At 44.2% G+C, this 21,529-nt stretch overlaps 2 protein-coding genes across 3 annotated transcripts; one reads left to right on the top strand and one right to left on the bottom strand.

The window, feature by feature from the left end:
* Positions 1–746: 746 nt before the first annotated feature.
* On the bottom strand, positions 747–15,096 carry LOC6567599 (TATA-binding protein-associated factor 172). Its single transcript, XM_032740060.2, has 8 exons — positions 14,541–15,096; positions 8,209–8,300; positions 7,299–8,138; positions 7,078–7,202; positions 4,081–6,170; positions 1,809–3,907; positions 1,505–1,745; positions 747–1,438 (listed from the first exon to the last, which is right to left on the bottom strand). The coding sequence occupies exons 2-8, from the start codon at positions 8,217–8,219 to the stop codon at positions 992–994; spliced, it is 5,853 nt and encodes a 1,950-aa protein (XP_032595951.1). The 5' UTR covers positions 8,220–8,300; positions 14,541–15,096; the 3' UTR covers positions 747–991.
* A 642-nt stretch (positions 15,097–15,738) lies between these two features.
* LOC6567598 (SWI/SNF complex subunit SMARCC1) lies at positions 15,739–21,332 on the top strand. Of its 2 annotated transcripts, none has more exons than XM_032740059.2 (8): positions 15,739–15,929; positions 16,017–16,142; positions 16,488–17,433; positions 17,502–17,832; positions 17,906–18,707; positions 18,776–18,989; positions 19,727–20,851; positions 20,914–21,332. In XM_032740059.2, the coding sequence occupies exons 1-8, from the start codon at positions 15,813–15,815 to the stop codon at positions 21,048–21,050; spliced, it is 3,798 nt and encodes a 1,265-aa protein (XP_032595950.1). In that variant the 5' UTR covers positions 15,739–15,812; the 3' UTR covers positions 21,051–21,332. The 2 variants fall into 2 exon arrangements, with proteins under 2 accessions (XP_032595950.1, XP_001994213.1); XM_001994177.3 differs by having other exon boundaries at positions 19,733–20,851.
* Positions 21,333–21,529: the final 197 nt, after the last annotated feature.

A 21,529-nucleotide genomic window follows, 5' to 3' on the forward strand; every position in this document is an offset into this window, starting at 1 on the left:
CCGGCTCTTATACTGCCTAGTGCCAGTACTAATTTGAAGTAGATTAAAGAGTTATGCAAATGTGTGTGTGTGTGTTAACTATGCAGAGGAGAGATTTCCTACTGCACATACAAACATATGCTACGTTGATTTCCAATTTCAAAATGTAGCGACCGAAAAACAGACACGTATGCTACGTTCTTTTTTATGTTTTTGTGTTTTGGTCTTAGTTTGAGTTCGTTCTGCGTACTGTGCGACAAGGATTAATAAGAACTCAAGTGGGTTATTAACTAAAAACATAACATTTCAATTTCAGCTCTTTATATTGTTGTCGCACTTGATTATAAGATTTTATTTTTTGAGATTACTCCGCCGTCTTTTTCCCCACCAGGAAGCTTAACAATGGCGCGGCGTCTCTAATGGTGGACAATTCGGCTATCGATCCATCCAAATTAATATCGATCCTTCGTACTATCAAAATCATAATAATCGAGTAATAGGGATGATCAATGACACTAACAAAAGCATCGATTAATATACGTTAAGAATTACAGTATGGCAATTACACAATGACCCTAACAATATATGCCATACACCATATTTTATATCTTTCTATCTGTTCAGTTGTAAAACAAAGTGTTTTGTTCTATTAAGTGCATGATTTTTGAATTTGTTAAATATTTTTTCAATTATCGACCAAAGACATGACCCTTCCCATATTCAAAATATTGGTCTGCTGAAAGCAGGGCATAAATAAATAACTCAACTTTTACTTCAAATGTTTTTATTATAAATTTCGACACTTTTATGGGCAACTACTACAAAGGAACAAAAGAAAACATTCCAAAACAGAGTCAAGAAAGTGCTCATCAAATTAAAACAAGAAACTTGACTCATTATTTTCATTGTAAATGTAGCTTTTGATTATGAGTAAGTAGATGTGTGTGGGTGTATGTGTGTATGTGTGTATGTGTATATGTGGTTGCCAAGCTGGGAACAAGTTGTGGCTGCTTCACTTCTTCAGCGTCTGCACAAAGTTGCCTAGATCGTATTCCTCCTCATACTGATGTTCGGACCATAGCTCCGGCAAGTTCTCAATGAATGTGTTCATGGACATGCTACCAGCGCTGCCAGCGGCTGCAGCTGTGCCTGCTGCTCCCTGTGACTTATTATTGTTGCCGCCATTGAACAGGTCGAAGATCTGCGAGGTGCCCATGGTCTGGAGCGAGGCATTCTCGGCACTCACCACCGTATTTGCTGTGACAATTTTAAACTTTTGCAGGCTCATGATCTTCTCCTCGAGCGAGTTGCGTGTGATCAGGCGATACACATTGACCACCTTCTTTTGGCCAATGCGATGCGCACGATCCATGGCCTGCAGATCCTTCATGGGATTCCAGTCGTGCTCCACAAAGATGACGGTATCGGCACCAGTCAAATTCAGGCCCAAGCCACCCACCTGCACATGACACAAATAAAACATTTAACTTGGTTGCCAAATGGGGATCACAAATTTTTGGCTTACCAAAGTGGTCAGGAGCAGGACATCGATGCTGGGATCGCTGTTGAAGTTGTTCACAATATCCTGTCGCATGGAAGCTGGCACGCTGCCATCCAGTCGCAGATAAGTGACCCTGGGCAAATGTTTGCGCAACAAATCGTGCTCCACAATGTCCAGCATGGCCTTCAGCTGGCAGAAGATGAGCGCCCGATGCTGGCTGACTGACTCCGTCTGCACCCCAATGCCGCAGTCCAAAAGCAGTTGTCTGCAAAAGTGAGGCGGGTTAGAGTTAATCATAAGAAGTGGATGGGGTGGACTATAAACTTACTTTAAGGCAGGCAGCTTGGCCGAGTGCTCGATGTCGTCCAGAGTGCTATTGGTGAGTGCCAGCTGGGCGGCGACACTGCTGCTGAGATCATCGCTCGGCTGGCGCAGCACCAGCTTGGGATGATTGCAGACGTTCTGCAGATAGCGTAGCGCCTGGAATATGTGCGATTTGGTGCCGAGATTCTCCGTATCATCCAACTTATCCAAACAGTCTTTCAGGTGTTTATTGCTAAAGTCTTCGTAGAGGCGCAACTGCAGCGGACTCAGTTCGCACAACAGATCCTGTGTGATTTTGGGCGGCAGATCGGTGAGCACATCCTCCTTGACGCGACGCAACAGGAATGGCAGCACCTGGCGATGCAGCGCCTCCATGGCCAACACACCGGCCTCCTGCTCCTTGGGTGAGGTTTTGCCGTCGCGCGACGCTAGAATAGGACGGGAATAGCGTTGAATGAACTGCTTCTCGGTGCCGAGGAAGCCAGGCATTAGGAAATCAAACAGTGACCACAACTCAAGCACATTGTTCTGTATGGGTGTGCCAGAGAGGATTAGCCGATGTTTGGCCTTCAACTGTTTAATGGCCTTGGAGCTCTTCGTTTTGCCGTTCTTGATGATGTGTCCCTCGTCGAGGACACAGTAATTGAAGTGTATGCTACTAAAGTAGTCAATGTCCTTGCGTACGGTGTCGTACGATGCAACCACCAGATTGCAAGTGGTGCCAATTTGGCTGCGCAACTTCTCGCGTCCAACGGGAAAGCCAAAGTAGTGCAGCGGTCGCAACACCGGCGATTGGGGTGCCAAAAATTTCTCCACCTCGTATACCCAGTGGCCGGTAAGGGTGGGTGGACAAATGACCAGGCTGGGCAGCGGTGACGCATTGGCCTCCTGCCGCTGCACATGATCGCCGGCCAATATGCAGATGGTCTGCAGCGTCTTGCCCAGACCCATATCATCGCAGAGAATGCCATGCAAATTGTACTTGTTGAGGAACCACAGCCAGTTGATGCCAGCCTGCTGATAGCCACGCAACTCCACGCTCAGCGCCACCGGCACTCGGTAATCCGGAATCGTCTTGGGTGCAAACAGATAGTCGAGGAACTCGCGATCGCGTGTCTTGCGCTCCTGCAGCGGCTCGCTCTTGATGATCTGCTGTTGCGTCGCCTTTCCACTGCTGCTACTGCTGCTGGTGCTGTCGAGCGGCATTAGCTGGATGAGTGTGGCAAAGGAGTGGGTGGCGAGCAGGCGCACAGACTCATCAGAATCGCTCATAGCGCCGAGCAGCGGCACCACGAGCAGCACAATATATGGCACAACACGGATCTGCAAACGATTCACGACCCGCTCAATCGTCTCCACGGCGCCCTGTCGTTCAATGGGTCGCTCAATTTTGAGCAGCAGCGCCAGCAGCTCATCAACGACAAATTGCATCGTGCGACATGCATCAATCTCGGCCAGGGCGGCAATGCAACGTGCCGCCATGTGACGCAAGACCTTGAGCGGATGCCGCACAACGAAGCCTAGATGGGGCAGCAGCGCAAACAGCTCGCCATGCAACGATGCGTGCAGATGCGGCGCCGCCGTTTCGATCAGTTGCATCGAGCTAATCAGCTCATTGCAGGCCGCCAGATCGGGCAACGTGCTGGCCAGCGCCTGTGCATCCGTTTTAGCCACAAACTGCTCCAGTTTGCCGAACATCAGCTGCTGAAAGATAGGCACCTTCTCCACGATGCGCTCCCCAAACGCACTGCACAGCTTGGCAATGGCGCTGGCCGAACCCAAACGCTGAATCCGACACTGACGCGCCTCCGCCTCTTTGGCCTGCTGGGTGCTAATCTCAACACTGGCCGCGGCTGCGGCAGCAGCAGCCAGAATCTCACTGGCCGGCGGTCTGCCAGGACCCCGTGGTGCTGGTGTCAGTGTTGACGTCGCTGCTCCGCCAGCTCGTGCATTGGCGCCGCAACTGTTGCCGCTGCTGCTGCTATTGTTGCGTGTCGCCTGCTGCTGCTGCTTGAGCGTCAGAATGCCGTAGTAGTCGCAGAGGTCATTGCCACTAACCGTGGCAGTGGAACGTGTCTCCAGCAGCGTGTGAGCAGGCATCAACTGAAAGGCATAGATTTAAGCACAGATTAGCCAAGGCTTTACATACAACATAATAAGTTGGGCTCGTCACAAAATCATTTCAAGTTATAATTAACATAAAAGTAAAATAAAATGAATTTTATTTTATGCCTATTGTTGAAATTGAGAGAGATCGAGAGAAAGAGGCGTCTTACCAGCTTGGGCGTGTGGTCCGTATCGCTCCGGAGCAGGGTGCACAGATTGTTTAGGATTTTGCTATTGGGACTAGGATTCCTATCACAGACTTGGTCCATGAGATGCACCAAGAAGTCGGCGGACAGCTGCTGCAGTGGCAGGCACTGTTCCCGCTTTATTGACTCCATGAGTGGCTTGACAACCGGATTCAGTTTGTCCGGCAGGCAGTGCAGGGCACAGATGGCGCCGGCCAGGGCCGCCTGGGCGCTGACATGGTAGGCGCCCTGTTCACTAGTCGTCTGTTGATACGACGCTTGCAGGCTGCGTCGGCGCTCGAGGAGCGTGTCCAGCACCTTCGGCTTTAGAGCATAGCTGCGCAGATTGTCGCTGAGCGTGGTGGCCACCGCCTCAATCTGGTCGAGCGTCAGAATCTTGGCATTGTTGAAGTCATTGATGGGTATTTTGCTCTGCTTCAGCGTCGCTATAAAGTCCTGTGCCTCCTGCAGCAGCCGGGTCAACGACATGGCCACCTCATCGTAGTAGAAATACTCGGACACACACTGATGCAGCTTCTCCTGCAGATTGGGCGGCCCGGGACGCACAGGCTCATCGTCTAGCGCCCAGAAAGCGATGATCAAGCCGCACACAATGCGCTGCACCGCCGAATGGGCGTTCAAATGGCCGAGCACCACCTTCGTATAGCAATCCGTGGGACTCTCCACCTGCGGCGTATAGAGCACACCCGGCGCCGGCTGCACCAGATAATGGGAGAGGGCGCCCAGAGCTCGCGATGCCGTGATCCGGGCACGCACAAAGTTTGCCTCTCGCTGCTCCGACGGCGTCGCCTCGCTGCCGCCCAAATACAGCTTCTGCATGGCATTGCTTTGGGCCAAGGCGGCACCGCCCAGATCATCGCCAATGCGCAGCGGACGCCGGCGCACATTTGTCGCGGATGCGTTTGTTGCTGCATCTACGCCACCGCCGGCAACGGCACGAATGAGCACGGCCGGATCGAAGGAGAGACGCGGTGGCTGCATGGCCAGGCATATCCAGGACGAAACAAAGGGGCAGGCGGCGTGCAGTAGGGCACCCAAATCGGCGTGCTCGATGAGATTGGCCCAGACACGATGCGCCAGCGTTTGAATGTCCGCCTGCGGCTCAACAAGCATACGCTGATAGATGTGACGCAGCGCCTGCTGCAATAACTGCGCGTTCCAGTCGACGACGCCAAAGTTGGATTCGCTGCTTGGCTCGTCGCCACTGCTCGTCAGGGTGAGCAACGTCTTTAGCGTGGAGCGACGCACCGAGCTGGTGCTGTGCGTTAGGAAGGGAAAGAGGCGCGGCACCAGCGTGCCCATCGGATCCATCTGTATCCAGCTGGCCGCCTTCGGCAGACAGAGTATGGCCGCCAACAAGCCCATGAAACTATTGCAGGCCGAGGTCAGCTCATCCTGATCGACGAGCAGATCCCACAGCATCTTCACAATGGACGACACCTGTGCGGTACTCAGTAGCTTGGGCAGCCACATGGCAACTGGTATTAGAGTGGCGGCAGCCACAGCACCCACATCATCGACGGGATCGAGCAGACCCAGCAGTATGTCCGGTATGGATTTGGGCAGGTAAATGGGCAGCAGTTCTTCACGCACCACGAACACATACTTCAGGCCGAGCAGTCCGCCATGGCGCACCTCCCATTCGTTTTTGTGTCGTATCAGCTGCAGCAGAATGTCCACAATGCGATGCACCTTGGGCTCATCGATGGCCTTCACCAGGGTGCCAAGCACTTGGGCGCATGTCTCGCGGACTGGCGCGACCACCTGATCGGAGACAAAGTCACCGAAACGATCCAGGCACAGTACGCAGAGCAATCGGAGTGCTGCATCCTCCAGCCAGCGACCGTGTGCCTCGTGCATTTGTTCCTGACTCTGTTGCACACACTTCCCTGCCCCCTTGCCGTGCAGATTGATTAGCTGGCGCAGTGCTGTCGCCGCACCGTGACGCACCTCCCATTTGGCGTGAAAGAGATCAATGAAGAGCCGAGCACAAAAGTTCTCCAAGGGCCAAGACACAGCATCGACCCACATCCCCGTTACATCTGGCACAGCGGCTGTTGGCAATAATAATATTGAAATTATTAATTTATGTAATTTATCATTTGTATATATAAAGCTGTTAAAAGTTCCCCACTGCTGATATAATAATGCCACTAAAATAAAACGTTTAATGGTTATAATTAACACATCAAGATTATAAACCGTAGCCGGCATCTAAATATACTTTAATTTGTAAATTAGACACAGTTAATATTACTTTAAGTTTTGCTGGCACAGCTCATTTATGTGGATCAAAATAAAAATACAACCTGCAAGTGATCGAATATGCGTATTCCATTAAAAAGTTGAAATATATTATGAAATCCTAGCCGGGTTCTATGACATCATTCTCCCTAAATACTGCTGCGCATCTGAATCAGATATATACAAAAATATATTCTTCTCAAATGAGCCTCTGTGGCATTTACAACACATTGCGTTCGGCAATGTTTAGCAACATCTGTGCGCAATTAGAAAAATCGAAATGAAAAAGAATTTACAATAAATGTGAAGACAAAGAGGCAAGATAAACGAGAACAGCGTTTAGCGTAAGATGTTAGTATCAGGAATATTATAATAATCATAGCAGGATAATCACATTAATGGAATAGAGCATAACTATAACTATATTTTACACTTCTAGGCAAATGATTTAATAGGAAATAAGACTGACCACATAATCTAAGGGATTTATTTTAGAATTTAGCTTGATGCAGCGATTCAAATGTGAAGACAAAGTGCCTTCAATGAATTGAATAAACGAGAGCAGCCTTCAGAGTAAGATGATCAGCTGCATCGTTAAAGTAATTTAACTGCGTCTATTTCAAAATGAATACTTCGGTATGCGTTCAAAAAAAGAAGAAAGAAATACACATTGCGTCACACGCTGAGTGAGTAGCTCTGGCTGTGAAGCCCACGCACCGTTTAAGCTATAGAAGACCTCTTGTCTGTCGTTTGCCTTCAGTTTCTTCTTCTCTGGCTCATCCGATGTGGTGTTGCCGTTGCTGTTGTTGTTGTTATTGCTGTTGTTGCTATTATTATTATTATTGTTGTTGATGTTATTGTTGTTGCTGCTATTGCTGCAGCTGCTGTTGCTGTTGCTGCAGCTGTTGTTGCCAGCGCCGATCCCGATGCCAGCTGTTGAGTTGCGTCGACTGCAGGTGGGCGTCACTGTGGTGCCGCCACCGCCACCGCCACCAGTGGTGGAGCTGCCTTGCCGCGCTTTGCGCTTGGCTCGATTCATTTCACGACAGCTCAGCTTGTGGCCAGCAGCAGCAGCAGCAGCTGCGCCTCCCTTTCCATTGGCCGGCTGAATGTTGAGTAGATGCTCCACCGGCAGTTTCTCGGCATTAACATTGTAGCTGGTGCCGGAACGGGCGAGAGCCACATCCTCGTCACTGATCATGTCGGTGAGATGGACGCCCAGCTTTGCGGCAGTGGTCAGTCCCAGCTTGTCGTTGAGCAGCGCTCGCTGGCGACTTAGGCGTGCGGCGACACTCTGATCCTCGGCCCCGCCGCCACTGGCGGGCTGCTCCTCTTGGACATCGAACTCATTGCCCTCAGAGCCGATGAGACGGGCGCCCTTCTGCAATATCTGCTGCAGATCGAATTCATCGAAGCTGAGCAAACGTTCGCTGCTGCTGCGGCACAGCGTGGTCGTCGTTGTGGATGAAGAAGCATTCGATTGACAGCTGTCCTCCTCGGTGGCATCGCTGGCGGTGCGTTCCTTCTTCAAATTGAGAATGATGCCCAAAGGCTGTTCCGGTTGCCAGGGCGGCACCTGTTTCAGTATCGCCTCCACCGACTGCGCCGCTGCAATCCGCGTCTCCCACGACGCACTGTGCAAATAGCCGACGAGCCGGTTAAGCAACGCGTGCAGCTCATGTGGATATAGCTTTTGAACCTCACCAATCTGCTTGGCGGCCGCTTGCCGCGTCGCCGCCGTCGAGCCCGACTCGAGCAGTATGAAAAGGCGATCAAGTCTGCAATCGAAAAACAAAAATTTCATAAATACCCAAAGAAATGCATTACTTAGTAAAGAGCCACACTTACCGGGAAGTCATATTATAGTTGAGATTTGTGATACGTTTCAATTGATTGTGCAATCGAAGTCCGGACTGCTCTAATTACTAGAAGTACCTAATCTGCAAATAAAAAGGAATTAAAAACGAACAATTATTAGCTGAATTTGAATAAATTGAATATTGCACAATGTAAGTTAAGAGTACTAAATATTCGATTGACTTTAAGTTGTGTTTCTTTCTGGTTTTTTCTATTTTGTATATATGGTAATGTAAACTAAGCTTGTTAACTTGCCTAACAACTTGCATATACCTGATCCATCAGATTATGGAAAAGATCGGATATCACAGACTTGTGTATATCGGCGAATATAAATAATTGTAATTACATTTTAATTTAATTTTTATAAGCAACTTATTTAAACAGGTTACCTTAAATACCTAGTCGTATTGCTGATAGTAGTTTGATCCATATGAAAATACATTTTGATTCACAGAATCTGTGTTTCTTATGCGATCTTTTTGCAGTTTTTTAATCTATCGGATATCGACTCATATCTCCATTCTTACATGCAGACAGATGAACATGGCTAAATCGATTTGGCCCTTGAAGCTGGTCAAAAATATATATCGTTAATGGGGTCAAACGTGGTTCTTTCTGCACTTTGCATACCTTTGCACATAACTTTACCCGTTGCCCATTTAAAATGAGTTCAGGCCATGAAAAAATGAAGAAAAAAAAACTAATTTCAATATAGAACGTAAGACACATGTGCTGTTATCTAGACAAATGTGATAGAACAACTTAAAAACTCTATGCTTCAAAATAGTACTTTGAAGAGAGACGAATCAAAATTCTAGATTTTTGTTTGCTTGTTTGTTTGACTGTAGGCTTGCCTGTCTGTTTGTTTCCCTTTTTCCCTTTTTATTTGTTTCTTTGCCTGTTTGTTGTTTATTTTATTTGCTTGTAGTATGTATTTTGCTGATATCTTTTATATGTGATTGTCATAAAAGCATCAAATGTCAAATTCAAAACGATAGCAAATCAATTTTCATATTACAAATTGGATTTATAATAATAATAATTGCAAACTGGGCCAGCAGTTAGGAACCCTAGGAACCCCGGCAAAAAAGAAGAACAAAAAACAACAATAACAATACCGCAAAAAAAAAGAAGCTTCAAACAAGATTTGAGTTCAACAAAAAATGTTTGATTCTTTGAATTTGTTTCTCTTTCGTTTCGTATAAGGAAGCTCAATCGCCGTGGCAACCTTGAATATTAATCAAGTATTTATATAACAATATAGACACAAACATACACGAATATATATATATATATATATATATATGTATGTATGTACATATACATATATTTATCAAAATGTGTGAGTGTTTGTTGTTGTTGGTTTTGTTCGGATTTATTTTTATAGCAAGCGCGTTAAAAACGAAATACATTATTACGATTTTTTGGACGCATTCACAATTTGTAGTTATTTCTTGCTTTTGTTTTTGTTTTCGGGTTGATTAAGCACGCAAACAAATAATAAAAAAATAACTTAGCGACAGCTAGAAATCGATTAGTAGAATGAACAAATAGAAGTGATTACATGTGAAATATATTTTAGGGGTGTATTCGAAACAGAGCGTTGACTAAATTGTAATGACAATATATATATAAATGGCCTACGATTACATATACATATTGATATATGTCAACAACTTTGAAGTTACGCAATAGAGCTCCACAGAGACTATTTAAATAATAAATTTAATTTAATTTCAAGCATAAATGTGTTTGCCACACAGTCTGGCACATTATTATCATATCAATTTGCATATATGTATGTATTTAGCTACTTATGTACTCTACCAGTTTAGATAAGCTAATCTAGGAAAATACAAATAGAGGACAAAAACAATATTATATATATAACATATTATGTGAATAAAACAAGATGATTAGTTGTCAGAATATATATACTCTGATTCCATTAAAAATCGAATGAAGTTTTGCTACAATTTGTAACTGGCTGACGAACGAAACTTCGAGCTTATGAAGTACATATATTCTTGATCAGCTGTCAATTTAGCTGATCTTAGAGACTAAAAGCCAGAGATTTAAAGTTTGGAATTTAAGTTCACGAACACCATAGGTAGATCGAGTTTATTCCATATTATCGATAACTGCTCACACAGTAAAATACACAATTGTAAAGATAAGGGATTCCCATTGATATACAACATACCTATACATGTAATAAACATATAAGCTCAATAAATTGCATCGGATAAGAAACGGAGAAGGTTAAGATTAAGTTAAGCTATCTCCAATCGAGTTGTTTCAACTAGAGCTTCAGAATTTTTCAAAAAACCATTCAAAGTTACACCCATCGAAATCCAAAATATTATAAAAAAAAATTTTTTGTAGACTTTGTTATTTTGCCACTTTCATACTTATATTAGAAAATTTATACTACTTGAGCACATTTCTCAATTTGACAAATTAGTTTCAGTTTTTGTTACCCAAAAGTCAACATGAATTTAAATTATAAAGTGGAACATTTCAAGCTGCGTTGCGCAATAGCAAAATAGAGAAAAATGTGCGCAATGAAGATAAGTTTAGTTTGTTGGATTTCTCATTATTGTGTACAGTTGATTAGTCATATTATTATTAAGGATGAGTGGCATTTACAAAAATGCGACGTGATTATTTACCGATTTATAGATTTATAAATGCCAACACAAATGACTGTACAAAATCAACAAAGCACCACAAAAAAAATATATTCATAAATACTTCAATGGATACAGTTTTAGTCGGGGCATATCGCGGTAAATGTATTTATAGCAATTAAAAATATATATATGTACATCTAAATCGAAGGACATTATCAAAAATAAATTTGAAGAATTCCCCCAACACTTATATATATATATATACAGCGAATGTTGCCTGAACAGTGTACACATAAGAACAATAATGATAAGAAATACAAACTACTCACATACATAAGAAACATCAGGGAGAGGGGTTCACTAACCCCAAGAAATACACTGATAATATTCATATAGCGCGAGCAACGAATAATCATAAGACGAATATAAAAATATAAATACGCCACATGTGCAAAGCAATTGATAGACAATCAACATGTGTAGAAATGTGTGTATATTCATTTATCTTAGCAATAAAAACGATAGATTACGATTATGTACAAAGATAATGAACGTTGTTAAAGTTATAATGAAGACATTTGTATGACATGCATTGTTTGATCATCAATCGATGCCAGTTATAAATAAAATATTTATCGATAAACGCAACAAGAACAACGACGTTCCACGTACAACCTTGCGTGAGGGCAGCCTACGGCCAGGGGGTGGGTGCGGATGAGGAGCTCAGCGATTAAAGTTCTGCTACGATTGACGATTGCCATTGACAATGTTTGCAGAAAGCTCGAATTAGACCAAGTCCATCGAAATAATACTGTGTGAATAGAACTTCAGAATTGCATTTTGGCTCTTATACTGGAAGCAAATAATTTCTATTGATTTTCCTCTCTCTCTCTTTTGTGCATGTGCAATCAGCTGTCATCCTTGAAACTAGACGCGAACAATAAACGAACTTAGGCGAGCGAGACGAACATAAAACGAATCAGTTGAACGATAATCATATTTAAGCGAACTATAATCGGAATTAAATGAACCAATCGAACGATAATCGTACTTAAGCGAACTATAATCGGCATTCATCGAACGATACTCGGACATAGACGAAGAACTAAACGAACTAATGCTCAACTGCAATTATATCAATTCAAATTGTGTAGGTTGTTTTTGGTGTATTTATTTCCATGTATGTGTGTAGCAGAATCGTTTCGTTGCCGCCGATAAGCAGTTCATTATCAATAATGGACAAATAATGATTAGCAGCACACATACACACATAGAGATATATATATACATGAACAAACATTCACCGGGGATTATCGCATATTCATTTGATGTACAGCAGAGTGGTGAACTTTAACTTTTCAGAATTGTGTGTAACTATTTCTAATTGCGGCCAATCGTTGAAGTCCACGTTGGCTAAGCGCACGCACAAGCGACATTTAATAGGACCCTCCCACACACACACACACACCATATCCCTCCCCCTTATTTCTAAGAATCAGCATGCTCGAATTAAGATAATTTTTTCCCAACGAGAAACACTTGCTATATATTTATAAAATCAAAACATAATTTTGTGGCCTAAAATTTCTAATGATTGAAGACTGCTATTTTTATCGGCTTTTAAGTCGTTTTTAGTTTAGTTTTGTGTGATGTTTGCCCGCGTAAAGTTCTCTAGATTCTGTCGATTATCATAATTATCAGTCATTAAATGAAACGAATTTAAGTGGCTATTTTATTGTCCAATATTGAAGCACATTCTAAGCTGATAAGAATTATATTCAAATATCGAGAGGAATTCGTTAGAATTATTCCCACAAATCTATTTTAGATACACTTCACGACTTTTATCAATTTCACACATCATCAGAGAGTTGAGGGTTACACAAAGTTCTCTCAAAACCGGCCGATTAATTTTTTTTTCGTAGACAGTCAAGTATATAAACATATGTTTTCGAGTCTGAATGTATATAGAACGAGATATTGTAAACTGACTGACTGGCTGAGTTACGTTAACGTTACCAAATGTGGCGTGCTCGATTTAACAATTTTTTTTTGGAATTTCGCACAAGTGGAAACCCAAATGTGTTTGAATGGTAAGCAGTTCAATATTTGCATACACACAATGACAGCGATATTTAGCAAATATTATAACAACTGTTGTTGCATATTTCATTGCAAACATTGTGCCTTAAAAACACGTCTACAAATTTATTGTCTCCTATTGAAAGCTACAAATTATTTGCCTATGTGTGTGTGTTTCATACATCAATATTTCATCTTGTTACACCCAATTCCAAATTGATTTTGAATCCAGATGCTTTACTATTTATTTGCTTGATAATCCAGTTCTTTCTTTTTAGAGGTTATTCCAATTATTTGATAATTTTGTTTGTCAGCCCTGGAAATCATGAAAATTAATGAACGTAAATTTTTCATGAATAGGAAACATTAGCATTTAAAGAAATTATATTTTAATTAAAAACAAAAGCAATTTATATCTTGCACGCTTCAATTTAGATAATGTTTACATAAACATTATTTCAGTCCAATCCACAAATGTAAAAGGGCATCAAAATCAATCACAGCGTATATATGTGATTTATGCATGTATTATTTATTCCAGTCAAACGGTCAATAACGTTATGTATAAAATGCCAAAAGCATATGTATACAGTATACAATATATATGTACATATGCATGTTTCGTTTATAAAACTAGTTCAAGTGCCCTACCCCACTAACATGCAATACACACATACAATCATACATATATGAATAAAAGGAGAGAGAGAGAAGTATATGGCTGGGCCAGGCAGCGACTGCTTCATTCGGTAAATGTCGATTACGGTAGCAGACCATAAATAAATATAAATGACGCCAGCTGCTGCCGCTGCTGGGTCGACGTCGTCGCCGTCGTCAACGTGGACAACAACCAAAAGCAACGCATATCGTCGGCAGAGAATTCGACAGCGGCACTTGAACGTTAGACAAGGCAAAAGCATAAACCTCGCTTTGTGCTGTTATTTCGACAATTGGTTCGTTTGGCCGACCCAAAAGTAAGCGAGTTAGTTAATGAACAGAGATAAGAGGTGAGGGAGAGGGATGACAATGGCCGACGCAAATACCGATAAAGCCGAAAAACAAATAAAAGTGCAAAAAAGTAGACAAAAACCGAAAATAAAACACACAAGCGGCAAAGTGTATTGGGAAATGGGTGACTAAAAATACGATACAGACGGGGCACATTTCAAGCGGTGCCAAGAATTAAAACGAAATAAACACAAAAACTCCACAGCACAAAAAATCAAGCCAATTGAAGAAAAAAAAAGTAAGGATTTTTCTATTTACACATACATATGCACACACACACACACACTTGAGTGTCTTATAAAATTTCATAAATGTAAGCTTATCAGCACTACAGCCCCTGCCCCACCTCCTCATGCACACTCTTGCAGAGTGTATTAGAGAAGAGACAGTGCAATCACTCTCTCTCACACACACAAACGCGCGCGTGTACATTGAAAAGTTGAACGGAAGACGCGTTGCGTCGACAGCGCGTCAAGGAGAGCAGCGCAGTCAGCGTTAAGCGATAAGCGGACGAGGGCTGCATCTCCACAGAATACTCAGTATCCAATACTAATGTAATTAGGACGCACACACACAAACATATTACATGACACTTACCTTTGGCAAATGTTACGTTTCGGCTGTCGGCTGTGCCGTCGCGGCGTGCTGAGCTAGCAACTCTGTTTGCTTTACTGCAGCATACCTATAGTGGCGTCGGCGTCGACGTCTGCTGCTGCTACCGCGGCAGCGCTGCGACTGCTCGATTCAATTCATGCGCGTTGCTTTAGCTGATGCATTTTTCTCCACTTTTCACCGCCAGCTAATGATTTGTGTAAAAAAAAAATTGCCTATTTAATGCTTTGTTTATTTGCTATCGACGTCACAGTTCACTTTTGCAAGCGCTTCTATTTGTGTGTGTGTGTTTAGCTCTGCAGCAGCGCTGCTCTGCTACGCGTTCACTTTTTTTTCCTTTTTTTTTTATTTGCAAGCGTCACAAAATTGTTCTTATTCACTCGCACGATTAGCCAATTTGTTCCATTGAATTTTCAAGCACACACACACACCGGTGTAGGCATTGTGAAACCGCAGAATTAATATTGTATCACAATTGTTGCTTGGCCGCAAAAGTCAATGTTTTAATTTAACATTTGGTTTTACACAGACACAAATGCACTCGATACGTTCGATGTTCTCAAATTTTCGGATATTAAAATTACCAGGGAAAGCCATGTTCGCGGCGTTCAAGTCACATTTATACTGTGCGGTGCTCGACTGGCGCATGAAATAAAATTCAATTAGAGTTGCCACTGATCAGTTGATGACTGCTTTTATCCGATAGTGCAATGAGAAATGTTATTACAATATCTGTAAACAAATGGTACATTTTTTGTCAAAGTATAAAATAAACTGCAAAAATGTAGAAATTAGGAAAACAATTTCTTTTACATTAGAATTGTCCATCAAGTGAGCTTAGAATAGGCGACAACACTACTTAGATTTAGAGATGGAATTTTTGCGCTTGGAGCTAGAAATATTGAACTGGTTATATGTGCTGAGAATCGTAAAATTTCCAGAATAGTATCTATTCTAAGAAAGTCTAAGTTGAATGATAATAATTATAAGTGCTTCGCAGAATTCGACAATATATGTTTTGTAAAAATACTTGTTTTTGCGAACTAAACACACCTCTAGTTAGAGTCTCGTGGAGTGCGTGTGTGTCAGTCATCGAGTATATTTATATGGATAAGAAATAAGAAAAGTACTTCGATAGTATCGATACTCCGCAACCCCAATTGTGTGCGTCTGTTGCGGCTGCAGCATTTTCAATTTTCGTTTTCGTCGTGAAACTGTGCACCAAATCAAAGAAAAGCATTAAAAAAGTGTTGCACAATGAACACACTCGGTCCTAAAAAGGACGGAAGTCCCAACATCGACTTTTTCCAATCGCCGGAGACGCTGCAAGGCTTCGAGTCCATACGACAATGGCTACAAAAGAATTGTAAAAAGGTGAGTACAACAACGCCACCGTAAGCGAAAACAAAAATGGCGCTTCGCGCAAATTAAAAACATTCACCAATTAATGTATGTTTGCAGTACTTGGCGCACAGCTCGGAGCCGATCACAAAGGAGTCACTTGCCCAACTGCTAATACTTTTTCTGCAATATGTGGAGGCGAAATTAGGTAAAACCTCTGCTGAACCGCCGGCGACGAGAATCCCGGTAAGTGTGTGTATTTGTGTGTGTGTTTGTCTGTGCAGGGAGAACAGGGTGTTTTGGGTGTTCGAAATGTTTTGTATGTACACGCGCGATAGAGATGCGCGCATTTTACAATATGTAGAGAAGCACGAGTGTGCACGTCACAAGCACGATAATTAATATTGTTTTTAATTTTATAATGTACTATAATTTCGTATACACCGAAATGAAAAATTATTTATGTAATTATGGCAAAAATAATAAAAAATTCTATTATGGAAAATTTGCAAGTTAGACTAGTTTTCTGCACGATTTAAAGGTTGATCGGTTGATAATGATCATTTATTAATTATCGTTCTCATCTTGTAGATGCGCTGTTTTCTGGATTTTAAAAACGGTGGTGGTCTCTGCATCATTTTCTCGACCATGTTTCGCTTTCGAGCCGAGCAACGTGGGAAAAAATTTGACTTTTCCATTGGCAAGAATCCAACACGCAAAGATCCCAACATACAACTGCTGATCGAGATCGAACAGGCACTTGTCGAGGCCGATCTCTATCGCATACCCTACATTTTCATCAGGCCGGAGATCGAGAAGAGCTTTGAGGCGCGTCTGCGTGAGATTCTTGACAATCGACGTGTGGAGATCGTCACCGATGAGGAGGATGCAACGCACATTGTCTATCCTGTTGTGGATCCACATCCTGATGAGTACGCTCGTCCTATTTTTAAGCGTGGCAATCATGTCATGCTTCACTGGTACTATTTTCCCGAATCCTATGACTCGTGGACTCTAAATAGCTTCGATTTGCCGGACAATATACCGGAGAATCCGGAATCACCTGCAGAACGCTGGCGAGTGGCCGCCTCTTGGATATTGGATCTGGAGCAGTATAACGAGTGGATGACCGAGGATGATTACGAGGTGGATGAGCAGGGCAAAAAGAAGATGCATAAGCAACGCATGTCCATCGATGACATCATGTCCTTTGGCGATGATAAAAAGAAGCCAACCACCACCAGCAGCAGCAGCGGTGGTGGCACCACCGGCAAGCAGAAACGACGCCGCTCGCCGTCGCCCACAACTTCCACATCGACATCGAAGCCGGGCAAGCGAAAGCGTTCCCCGGCCGTCATACACAAGAAGTTACGCAATGACGACGACGACGAGGATCTCACCCGGGATCTGGACGATCCGCCGGCTGAGCCTAATATACAGGAGGTGCACAAGGCAACGCATTCGACGTTACAATCAACAGCCAGCCCAGCGCCAGGTAATAAATCCCGTGGTGACAACGATATGATGCCCATCAAAGGTGAGTCCATCCATAAAACCAACCAACCTGTAAATAACTGTAACACAAACCATTCTTTAACCACTCAGGTGGCACCATGACCGATCTGGATGATGAAATGACTGGCGGCAGTGGCGCTCAAGCTCTGTCCACCGGTGACGGTGACAATTCGCAGACGGGCAAGACAAGCGATAATAGCAATACGCAAGAGTTCTCATCCTCGGCCAAGGAAGACATGGAGGACAATGTGACCGAGCAGACGCATCACATCATTGTGCCCTCATATTCGGCCTGGTTCGATTACAACTCAATTCATGTGATTGAGAAGCGCGCGATGCCCGAGTTCTTCAATAGCAAGAACAAGTCGAAAACGCCCGAGATTTACATGGCCTATCGTAACTTTATGATTGACACTTACAGGTGCGTCACTTCCCACTCCTGCTCCTAATTCTCTCCCGAATCAGAATTGATAATCTTGATATGTTTTGCGCAGGTTGAATCCCACAGAGTACTTGACCAGCACCGCTTGCCGTCGCAATTTGGCCGGTGATGTGTGCGCCATAATGCGTGTGCACGCCTTCCTCGAACAATGGGGTCTCATCAACTATCAGATCGATGCCGATTTGCGTCCCACGCCAATGGGGCCGCCACCCACTTCGCACTTTCACATTTTGTCGGATACACCGTCTGGCTTGCAGGCGATCAATCCGCAAAAGACACAGCAGCCGTCGGCGGCCAAGACACTGCTCGATTTGGACAAGAAGCCGCTAGGCAAGGAGGGTGGCGTCATGGAGTGTGACAAGAGCGCTGGCGCAGGCGGCGCCGGTGTTGGCGGTGGCTTGGGCATCAAGGCAGAGACGCTAGAGAATGGCGCCGCCAGCGGTTTGGCCTCTGGGGTCAGTCAATTTGGACTAAAGTTGGATCAGTATGCCAAGAAGCCGGCGGCAATGAGGAATCGCACGGCGGCGAGCATGTCGCGCGAGTGGACCGACCAGGAGACACTGCTGCTGCTCGAGGGACTCGAGATGCACAAGGATGACTGGAATAAGGTGTGCGAACATGTTGGCACACGCACCCAGGACGAGTGCATTCTGCACTTTTTGCGTCTGCCCATCGAGGACCCGTATTTGGAGGACGATGGCGGTTTCTTGGGTCCGCTTGGCTGCCAGCCAATTCCATTTAGCAAATCCGGTAATCCCATCATGTCAACAGTCGCATTTCTCGCATCTGTCGTCGATCCGCGCGTCGCAGCTGCTGCTGCCAAGGCAGCCATGGAGGAGTTTGCCGCGATTAAAGTATGCTTTTTTTTTCTTGAGATGAAAGCTTTGCTGGCATTATTATAATTAATAATCGTCGTTTGCAGGATGAGGTGCCAGCCACCATTATGGACAACCATATGAAGAACGTGGAGAAGGCCTCGGCCGGCGGCAAATTCAATCCCAATTTCGGTCTGGCCAACAGCGGTATTGCTGGCACAGGCAATGACAAGGACGATGACGAATCCAAGGATGGCAACAACAGCAGCTCTTCGGCACCTGGCCACGATGAGGAAATGAAGGATCTTAACAAGAAAGACGGTAAGCAAACAAACACAAATAGAACTCCAACTGAATATTCATACCATTGTATACAATTCAAGTTGAATTTACTCGCTTTGGTTTTTAAGTCGCGCAGCTGATAAAGAGCACAGTTTTTGATTAAATTAGGTTAACCGATTTCTGTAAATTATCGACAGTTTTAGCGGTAGAGTCTTAAAGTTCGTTTGAAAGATGAGTTCTTGTTTAAAAGACTTCAAATTTAGAACATAAGTGCACGAATACCACGGGGGCATATCGATAGATATCGATTTCCGATAGCAACAATAGGTACGTTTGTAAGAATATTGCCTTAAAATTGATTTAGAATATAATAACATAATAATATTATTAAACAGTATTATTATGAAAAAACTACCATTAGCAAGCCTGCTATATATTCCAGAGTATCTGTCAGTCGAGCTCTCTCAACTAGATTATTCCAAGTTGTTAAAATTAAGCTTGATTCCGTCCAACGTTATTCATTCACTCATTCGCATTAAATATGTTGATTTAGTGTCGAACATTTCGCTTGAAATGAACTTGCAAAGGTATGAAATATGTGATGTCGGCATGCCGAGGAATGTTTTCGTTTTGCCACTGATAGATAGATATATTTTAAGTTTTTCTTTTATTAACATTTCTTTTATTTTTACAAAATTTTGCAAACGTGATGTGAATTTGGCCTATTTTGTATTGCGTTATTGCGTTTGTTCTAACAACGATAAAACACAACAAAGCCACAGACGACGCCAAGTCCAAAGACAAAACGAAATCGGATAAGCTCAACACAAACACCACAGACTCAAGTTCCACATCAACAACAACAACAACATCAACCACATCAGCCACATCAACAACAACATCAACATCATCAACAACAGCTACAACAACAACAACAAGCAACACGCCCACCACCAATAACACTGATAAAAAATCTAAAGATTCAGGCGGCGACAAAGCCAACAAAACAAGCGACATCAAACCGAGCAACAACAACGCCTCAAACAAAACGGCTTCCAACTCCTCACCCACAGAGACTGGCACCACCAACAGCGATGCGGAGATCAAAACGGAGGACAATAGCGGCGATGGCGAGTCCAAGGATGCCAGCAACGATGCCAGCGGCGGCGGCAGTGCCTCCGCTAAGGATGGTGGAGGCGCCTTCAGCGAGAACAATATGCAAACGGCAGCGGCGGCTGCTCTGGCCTCTGCTGCCGTCAAGGCCAAACATTTGGCGGCGCTGGAGGAGCGTAAGATCAAGTCACTGGTCGCGCTGCTAGTGGAGACGCAAATGAAGAAGCTAGAGATTAAGTTGCGCCACTTTGAGGAGCTGGAGGCGACCATGGAGCGTGAACGTGAGGGACTCGAATACCAGCGACAGCAGCTCATCACTGAGCGCCAGCAGTTCCACCTGGAGCAGCTGAAGGCGGCCGAGTTCCGAGCCCGCCAACAAGCGCATCATCGCCTGCAACAGGAGCTGCAGCAGCAGGGACAGCAGGCGGCGGGCGCACCCGCTCCAGGTGCAATGATCTTGCCGCCGCAACAGCAACAGGCGGCACAGCAGCAGCAGCAGCAGTCGCTGCCACCGCCGCCACCCCATCACCACCAGCAGCAGCAGCCGCCGCCGCCGCAGCAACAACAAGCGCTGCCACAGCAATTGCAGAATCAGCCCCAATCGCTGGCAGCACCCTCGGCGCAGCATCAGCCGTTGCCACCGCACATAGCTGCTGTTGCACCGCCGAACGGTGCACCATTTGCGGCGCCGCCAGTGGCGACGCCAACCGTGGCCGCAGCGCCGCCGCCAGCTGTTGGCGAGCTGCCGCCTGCAGCTGTGGCCCAAGCTCAGGCGCCCACGCCAATGGGTGAGTACAATTCACAAGTGCTGCAACAATTGAAACTCAATCGCATCTCTCTCACATTTTAGACACTACACCGCCAGCTATTGCACCACCTGTTGCTGAAGTCTCTGGCGTGGCAGCTGCTGCAGCGAGTGCTGCGTCTGCCCCAAGCATTCCGGCGGCAAGCGTTGGCGCTGCTGTCAATCCTCCCCCTTCAACTTAAAGCTATGAGTAAAAACTTTAGATTCTAAGTTGTACGCTCTCAGTATGTACTCTATATCCGATTTCTCCTCTTCCCTTCTCTTCCGTTGCCTTACCTTATTTTGTCTGTCTCTCCCGCTTGGATCCCTTCATTAGTCTACTTTTGTATTTTGTTGTAGTTCCCACATCCACCCCCCTCTCGAGGCGCCTGCTCATTGGTCGCCCTTCTCAATATTTACACCATTTTGAACCATGTTTCAAACCCAAAACTGCATTAAAATAAAATCTATTCATATGTATGAAATTATTAAGTGTGTCTAAATATCGGTTTATGTTATACATATAGTAAAGTAAACTATACACATATACATATAGATATACTTTATAATATTTAAAAATTAATAAGAGGACAATTTAGACAACCTGCCAACACCTAAATTTCACAATAAATTATAAAAAAGGTCATAAATTAAATGACGATAGACAGAAGAACATGGGGAG

The sequence above is a fragment of the Drosophila grimshawi genome, unplaced genomic scaffold (genome assembly GCF_018153295.1).
Source record: "Drosophila grimshawi isolate 15287-2541.00 unplaced genomic scaffold, ASM1815329v1 contig_311, whole genome shotgun sequence".
In the NCBI taxonomy this organism is placed as follows: domain Eukaryota; kingdom Metazoa; phylum Arthropoda; class Insecta; order Diptera; family Drosophilidae; genus Drosophila; species Drosophila grimshawi.